Genomic DNA, 8,866 nt, shown 5'->3' with positions numbered 1-8,866 from the left:
GCAATATCAGTAAGAGGAGGAGGCTTTTGAGCAGGAAGAGTTCAATAGACAGTCAGGCAACACTGCACTGTGGGAACGGTGGTCCTGAGGAGAGAGACTCTACTGTAATTAAGAGCTTTTGAACTGCATTTACCAGAGGAAGATTGTCTGGAATAGGGGAAATAACTGTATTTTCTCAAGTTGTACAGTACAAAACTTCCTCTTTCTGTGAGGGAGACTAGAGAGTGAACATCGCTGTCCAGCATGCATCATCGCGACTGCATATCAGGAACCTGATCAGGATCCAAAGCACTGAGTTTGAGGGTGCCAACAGCCAGAGTCCCCTGGGTGTAGAGCAAAGAGTAGACTAATTGCTGTGTTTTACCTGATGGGGAGCTGCAATATTGCTGGGACTGGTGAGCTGCTGCTGTGGGGTTTACCATCTGCTGCTAGAGAGACTGAGTCCTTTAGGAACTGGCCTTATTGTTGCCTTCAGGCTTAACTGAACTGTTCTCATGTGCACCGATGGTATAACTGGGCCCCAACGCTAGCCTGCTGAAGAGTTAGGCCTATACCACATTATATGGTTTTGGTAAATCTAATGGAAAATTGTATATTGTGTAGCCAGGTTAAAGCCCACTTCATCACTACTGCTGTGTTGGTGAGTTGTCGGGTCCATTTAAGGGTGGGTCATCACTAACAAGAACCCCACCAGCAGCACTAGAAAAAAATGTGTTAATATTTATAGAAAACTGATCTCTTACTAGAATGGTTGTAGAGCATAGTCAATATTCAAGTAAGATTCTGATATTTTTTTAATTATTCCACTGACGTATCAAATGTTCAAAAAACGTTATTATAGTTAAAAGAATATTATCCAGCATAATGCCAAATGCCAAATTTAAAATTAACTTTTTCATGAAAAACAATTTAATAATTCATGTATATCTCCTTCTAGGGCATCATTGTTTTCATGCTCGGGACCAAAATAAATTACCATTGCGATGGATACCACATAATCACAGTTTTGTGAGAGAGTATATGTAAATACACATTTGCAGGAACATTTCATTTTTATTTTCTTTAGTAAATGCCAAATGCTGAGATCCGTGTCTTATTGACTTTAGAAAATCAAGCCCAGTATGGTGAACATGTAGAATGACAGCTAATATTTTAATATTATTTAATGTTAGTAGCATAATATTTCATTGATGGCAGCATACTTGGATCTTGTAAAATGTAATTTACTTTCTATACTACAGCTGTATAGATCCCTTCACTTCCTTCTTTACTTCTTCTTCCTTTAACATCAATGTATCCCATTCCTTCCATTTGAAACAACTTCTTCATGCTCATAGGCTGGGTTAGTGTACATTTTAGAGTCTCCATTGGTCAGTTTACTGTTCTCATACACTGTGTCTCCAGTGGGTGGCCACTCTTTATCCTCATCTAGTATAGCTCTTAATTTTTTGTAGTTACTTCCAGGTTTTAATTTTAGACATTTCTTCAAGGCCAGCCAGAGGGCTCTGTTATCCAAAATGAATTCCTAGAAAAAGAATTGAAATATATGATGTAAATATAATAACTTGATAACATGATACACAGTTTAAATGTCTAAAAAATGTTTATTGATTTACAGCCAACTCATACATTGATTCTATTGTCTGTAATGTCTTCTGTTTAATTGATTGATTATTGATTTAAAAGCAACTGCTGGTACTTTTGTTTTATATAGGTTAAGATTTAATGAACTGTAAATTATAAAAAACGACACTTTAGGAATAGCCCATCATTGAAAAACAGTTGATATAAAAACATGCTAAAAGGTACAATTTCTTGTTAGTTATAACACCCAAAAAAAGTTTATAATTCAATTCTACAGTTCAGATTTGAAAATAAATAAAGGAAGCTAATTGTTTGCTTTGGCCATATAGAAATTGTACCTTTAGCACTTTCATTTGGCTCTATTTTGCAAAGGAAGCTCTGCCCAAATTTTCAATAAAGCTCACAATTCTCACTTAGTGAAGGTGGGCAGTAAAAAAGTGAAGGAATACAACATAACACATAGCTTCAGGCCCTGCTAGTGTAGAAGTGTATTAAAGCAGTCCCTTTCAGCCCCTCCACAACCAGCCTATGTGTCTGTGGCTATTATACCTAATATTGCTAGTGTGATACTAAGGATAGCCAGTTGTCTAAGATTGGAGAGAGGCAGCACAAGACAGTTGGCCTAACGGGGCAAAAATATGAATCAAATCTTGCATGCATGTCCATATCTTCATAAATATGCATGCGAGTTAAGTGTAGCAGCATAAATATTTATAAGTATTACTCCATTTCCTATACTTTGGTACCTTATAATTAAACATTATAGATATTACAATTTAAATATATTGTTCCTTGATTATACAAGAATATCCCAAAGTGGCAGAACAAAGTTGCCAGCTTTCAGATACATATAATCAAAAACAGGTTTTGAGCATGTCAAAGGGATAAAAAACTGGTAATTATAAAGTTAATAAAGTTGCTTCATATGTAGAATGTTATCAGAGCGTGTTAATTACACTAATTTGAATAATAAATCCACAATTAATATGGCATAAAAATAAACATATCAAATTTTGGAAACTCTGCCTGTCTGCTCTTGTGAAATAAGAGGGTTCACACTTGGAAATAGGCTGGTACAGAATGTCGTGCAAATAATCCCATGCAAGTGCATATTCTGTTTTTCCACATTGAGTTCAATATTGGTAAAACCTCCATGCTATTTAGGACCGATTGCCCATGGAGCAAGCTTAAGACCTAATATAACAGTGTCTACCAAAAGCGTGCACAGGGGGTGTACTGAGTGTGCCTGGGCACACCCTAATCCGCCCATGCACACATGGCTGGTGCTAATTCTGTGCTTTCCACTGCGAGGAGCGCTGTCACTTTTAAATACAGAAGCCCGGCTTCTGTATTTAAAAGTGACAACGCTCCTCTGAGTGGCTGCACCAAACCCTGCCCGCCATCCCCGGGCGCAGCAGCAGTGATATACAAGACAGTGGGGGGTGCCGATGGCATTGCTAGTTTAGGGCATCCAGGCATTGCTCTGATGCAATCTCCAGCACCTCTCCCCACTGACCACAGCCTGTCACACTGAGTAGAAGAGCCGAGGAAGCTTCCACTAAGCTCCTCCTCGGCTCTTACCTGCCTATTCACAGACCATGCAGAGGGGCTTAGAGGAGGATTATTTCCCACCCCCCATCGAGCCCCATGCTGTGTCCGAGGTCTGTGTTGGGGAGGAGGGGGGTTTGGTGGCTTTTTTACAGCTGGGGGAGGGGGAGAAGATGATTTACAGTAGATGGGGAGATAAGGGGGCTTATGGTAGGCTTGAGATGCCAATCCAGTCTAGGGTGGGAGGAGGTACACTGCTGACCCATTATCTCTGTAAACTGTTGACCCCTGAACTCCACGCACTGTACACGGCGCACCCCTGAACACCGCACCCTGTACACCACACACCCCAACACCACGCACCCCAACACCATGCACCCCTGTATACCGCACACCCCAACACGACACACATCCCTGTACACCATGCACCCCTGTACACAGGGCACCCCTAAACACTGAGCACCCTTGAACACCGCACTGTAATATGCACACGCATGTACACCACGCACCCCTGTACACCACTCACCCCTGTACACTGCACACCCCTGAACACTGAGCATCCCTAAACACTGCACTCTGTACAACGCACACCCCTGTACACCGTGCACTCCAACTTCACACACTCCTGTACACCGCGCACCCCTGTACACTGTGCACCCCTGAACACTGCACTCTGTACACCACGCACCCCTGTACACTGCGCACCACTGAGCTCTGCACCCTGAAGACTGCACACCCCTGAGCTCCACACTCTGTACACTGTGCACCCCTGAGCTTCTCACCCTGTACACTGCACATCTCTAACATCCGCACCTTGTACACTGCACACCCCTGAGCTTCACACCCTGTACACTGCACACCTCTGAGCCCTGCACCCTGTACATTTCACACCCCTGAGCTCTGCACCCTGTACATTGCACACCCCTGAGCTCCGCGCTCTGTATACTGCGCACCACTGAGATTCGTACACTGTGCACCCCTGAGCTCTGCACTCTGTACATTGTGCACCCCTGAGCTCCACACCCTGTACACTGCACATCCCTGAGCCCTGTACACTGTGCAGCCCTAAGCTCCATTTTCTGTACACTGCGCACACCTGAGCTCCGCACCTTGAACCCTGCGCCCCCTGAACTCTGCACTCTGTACATTGCGCCCCCCTGAACCCTGCACTCTAAACACTACTCACTCCAAAACTCCCTGTGGTTGAGTTTCTGCACTTGACAAAAAAAGCTATATATATATATATACCTCTCTGGATTGAGTTTGTGTAGATACCCCTCTTTGGATTATGGTTATGCCTGGATCTCCTTCAATTTGTCGCCCAGGTGCCAACTGACAGGTGATCAATCCCTCAGTGTGCGGCTACCTTGATCCCCGGTGGTCCGTCCAAGCCCTTTTGGACCGCCAGCCTCTCAATGGCGCTCCTCAGACCAACTCCCCAGCAGTACAGCAGTACAGCAGTATAGCTTGGGATCTTCAGAAGTGGGAACCCATTCACTCACTGGGCCCCCGTCGCTGATCAGATGCTCCAGGCCAGCATGGTCCCGGAACCAGGACCACCTCGTGGCACGCACGCCCTGGCCAGGTAGGTCATAGCGACGGGGCGCCGTGGTGTGGCCACCCTAAAGTTGGGTGCCACACTGGCCGAAGAAGACCCAGACCAAATGGCGTCTGCCTCATAAATACCCCTCCCCAGCAAGCACAGCGAGGACAAACCCTCCTGATTGGCTGCTGGGAAAGAGCACCCAAACCTTGACTCCACTGCTGCCACCTGCAGCACTGGGGCTGAAAGAACACCCCAGTACAACAGAATAAGCCCACAGCACAGCCAAGCTGAGACAGAGACCTTTGCAGTTAGCAATCTGGATCAGAGTTTAACTACACTCTGATCCACCCTTAAATTTAACTAGTACCAGTACTGTAAAGTACATAGGCGCTACATATATATACATGCATATGTGCTTTGAGGTGCACACCCTAATGCAGTTGGTTGCGCACACCTATGGTGTCTACTGTGATTTGCGGTGGAAGCTAAAACCTGAACTTTGAAAGGTGCCATAGCTAATAAAGCCATAGAGAAATAGAACAGAAATAAATATGCAGTCTGATAGACTTCATACTAGCAACCTCAATTTTCATACTCTCATACCATAAATATGAACATGCAAACTAATAGATACTAGAGTTAGTAACAGAATTGGCTTGACACGCTCTTTCTCTTTTTTTGCAGTACACGCCTGTGTAAGGGCATGTCTATCACTCAGCTCTTACAGCAAATAGTACTGAAGATTGAGGGTGCAACATGTTTACTAAGAGAAAGGGATATTAAGACTATGAAGAGACATCAGTTGGGCTTTAAAGGTTAAATTCAATTCTTTTGTGCAGTAATAGAAAAGGAGGGAGAGTATAGCAAGAATTTTTGTTTTTTATTCCTAAGTATCCAAGGCTATATCATTGGACAGTAGATATTTAAGCCTACAAGAGAGCATATCTATTTATTTTTGTTGGTGTAATATTCAACATACTGTAAAAATTAGTTTATGCTGTTACTCACCTCCACCACAAATGATACCACAAGACAAATGACCAGCATGACCAACATGTGGATTCTCCAGCTGGTTGGTGTACAGACAAGCTAGGAAAAAAATTCTAACATTAATTAACAGACATTTATCAATAGTCAATATGGACAGGAAGGCAGTATGTCTTAAATCCTGTCCCTACCATCACAATGTGATGTATCACACTCTCAGCTTCACCATGCACAGAGATTTTCCAGCCTGCAGGAACACAATCCAAGAGCCAGCAGTCTGAGGCCCCGTACACACGGCCGAGGAACTCGACGTGCCAAGCACGTCGAGTTCCTCGTCGAGTTCTGGGATGAAGCCGCCGAGGAGCTCGGCGGGCCGCCTTCTCCCATAGAACAACGAGAAAATAGAGAACATGTTCTCTATTTTCTCGTCGAGCTCCTCGGCGGCTCCATCGAGCCAAAGCTGTACAGACGACAGAGTTTCTCGGCAGAATCCGGGTTTTGACCGAGTTTCTCGGTGAATTCTGCCGAGAAACTCTGTCGTGTGTACGGGGCCTGAGAGTGATTAGAACTGGGGCAGTTAAACCTTTACAAAAAAACAGACAGTAGCTACCACCATATGTTGAAATAGAAACATGTGGCATTCGTAATATTAGCTTTACGAAATGTCTGTGACACTTACTGCCAAGCCAGAAAGGAAAGTAACAGAGTTTAAAATATGGTAGCTTTCTACGAGGAGACAGGAATGATAACATTTCTACAGCATTTAAAGATTTAGGTTTACTATTTTAAATTATAATTTTAACAAAATGTAAGTGAGGAAAATATTTCCTGAAAAAATATGTTACAAAACAATAATGGCTGAGGGGTGTTGAATTGTTTTCTGATACTTTAGCTCTCTAAAGGCAAGGTTTTCTAAATACATAAAGATTTTCAGATGTCAATGTTCTGCAGACTGACAACCAACATATTGAAATTCATTGAAATACATTTAGTTTATTCATTTTCTAAATTCCAAATTTTTGGAATAATTCAAATTTGGATCGGTTAAAAAATTATCGTCCAATTTGAATTCTGTTTGAAAAATAGCTGGTTGTTAAGGAATCGGCCACCGTGTCCTTAACAACTGATGACTCACTGACAGTTAAAATGTAAGCAAAGAATGCTGACAATAAAAAATTCAGAAAAAAACATCATGGGGTCCCCCCACAATCCATACCAGGCCCTTCGAGTCTGGTATGGATTCTAAGGGGAATCCCTCATCAAAGTTTTTTTTTAAATTTGAATGGCCACCCGTGCCATTTCTTTAGAAGACAATGCCGTGACTGGCGACTCCTGCATGCATGCGTGGGAGTTACCTCACATGGCTCTGGCCAGTCACAAAGCCAGGGTCCACACCCCCGGAAGGGAGATGGGTGAAGGTGGATGCATCCTGCAGCAAGGATGACACAGGCTTCAATTGCAGGTAAGTTTCACATAATGTGCTAGTATGCAATGCAATGCCTTTACTTTGCAGGGACGAAGAAAGGAAGAAAAACTCATCAGGGTTTACATCCTATTTAAGGCTTTTTATGATATTTATCTATTTCTGACCAGGCTCAATAACCGGCTGTGCAGATCCTGGTTTAACAGGATTTTTGATACTGCTAGTAAATAAACAATCTTTTGCTAAAGCTGACCATAGACAGGTTTTTTTCATTCCCTCCTGCCAGGGCATTGTATTCTGACAGCAGGGCAAATGGGACAAACATTTTAAAGTCGATTAAATGATTGACTTCTGTCAACCAGGGACAGCCACACAATGATCGAAATTAGGTCCGTCCCCGCTAAACCATCTAAATTTGTATCCGTCTTTGGCCAGCATTACAGAGTTTAACAGGATTTACTGTATGATGACCTGCTTTGTGTCTGAAGCTGTCTTGTGAATTTTGGAGAAATGAGGTTAGAACTCTGTTCTGTACTAATACACATTTTCCCCACTCAGTTTGGAGTCCTTGCAGATCTCATTACCATCACAATAGAATATTCAGGTGACACATTACTTATTTTGTGATAACACACCTACCTCTAAATCAACATACATATTCTTGAAGTCAGCAAAAATGAAGAATAGGGTGAGAGTAAATTCTACCACTAATGTAGCCACAAAAACATCTGCAGAGAGAAATTGTGTCAGTCACTGTTTCATATTCAGTGCTAAAAGTAATATGAACAAATGAACAAGGCAATCCTACTTCAAAATGTACAGTTTTCATAATACAAAAAAACATGATAGAAAGAGCAATTTACAAACAAATAGCAAAATCAAGACCATCATCTATCTACCTTTCACTCTGCAATGGGGTCATAGGTGTGCACAGCCAATTGCATTAGGGTGCATTAGGGTGTACATTAGGGTGTACACCCCAAACCTCAAACACATGCATGTGTATATATATTAACAGTGTCAGTAGAGCAGTAGATGGTGTCAGCAGGGCAGAGATTGGTGTCAGTAGGGCAGTGTACATTGTCAGTATTTTTTTCATATTTATTATATTATTTCTTTTTTTTTTTACACTTTTTTTTTTCAAATTTTTTAGGAGCCCTATTAGGGGGCTTTGGTGAACTATGAGAAGTCTAAATGGTAAATCTGCATCCCACATGGTGATTAGGATGTGCCCAAGCAGTAAACAAGCACTTAGCCTGTCTCACAGGGATGGTAAGTGCACTTTATGAATGATTCTTAATATACATATACATATATACATTAAGGCCCCTTTCACACTGAGGCTGGAGGTGCGGTGGCGGTAGCAGCGTTTTACTATCGGAATTGCGGCAGTATTCAGTTGCCAGCGGTGCGGTTTTACCACAGCTAGCAGGCGAAAAAGGGTTAATACTGCCGGGAATGCGCCTCTGCATTGCTGGCGGTATAGCCGCGGTTTCCCATTGCTTTCAATGGGAAGGAGCGGTAAACGGTCCTGCTAACACACTGCTCGAGTGTGAAAGCCCTCGGGCTTTCACACTGAAGAAGCAGCAGCCTCTGTTTCAGGTCGGTTTGCAGGCGCTATTTTTAGCGCAATAGCGCCTGCAAACCGTACCAGTGTGAAAGGGGGTCTAACAATCTGTGCAGCAATGTATATGGTACACAATCTACAAAACTGTTGCAAAAGTTGTGGCAAGGGCAACAAATTTCTGATGAAAACGTTTTGCCATGCACCAATTTCG

General features: G+C 42.8%; 1 protein-coding gene across 1 annotated transcript in view; it reads right to left on the bottom strand.

Annotated features, from left to right (window-relative positions):
* Positions 1-776: 776 nt before the first annotated feature.
* The window catches only part of LOC120936827 (probable cation-transporting ATPase 13A4), a 110,691-nt gene continuing 102,601 nt past the window's right edge, over positions 777-8,866 (bottom strand). The window contains exons 28-30 of the mRNA XM_040349524.1: positions 7,728-7,816; positions 5,687-5,767; positions 777-1,525 (exon numbers count right to left, since the gene is read on the bottom strand). Coding sequence (XP_040205458.1) covers positions 1,289-1,525; positions 5,687-5,767; positions 7,728-7,816 — 407 coding nt within the window. The 3' untranslated portion in view covers positions 777-1,288. The remainder of the gene's footprint in view (positions 1,526-5,686; positions 5,768-7,727; positions 7,817-8,866) is intronic.

The sequence above is a fragment of the Rana temporaria genome, chromosome 4, assembly GCF_905171775.1.
Source record: "Rana temporaria chromosome 4, aRanTem1.1, whole genome shotgun sequence".
NCBI lineage: Eukaryota > Metazoa > Chordata > Amphibia > Anura > Ranidae > Rana > Rana temporaria.
The sequence above is the reverse complement of the archived record's forward strand: the minus strand, read 5'-3'. Positions and strand labels throughout refer to the sequence as shown.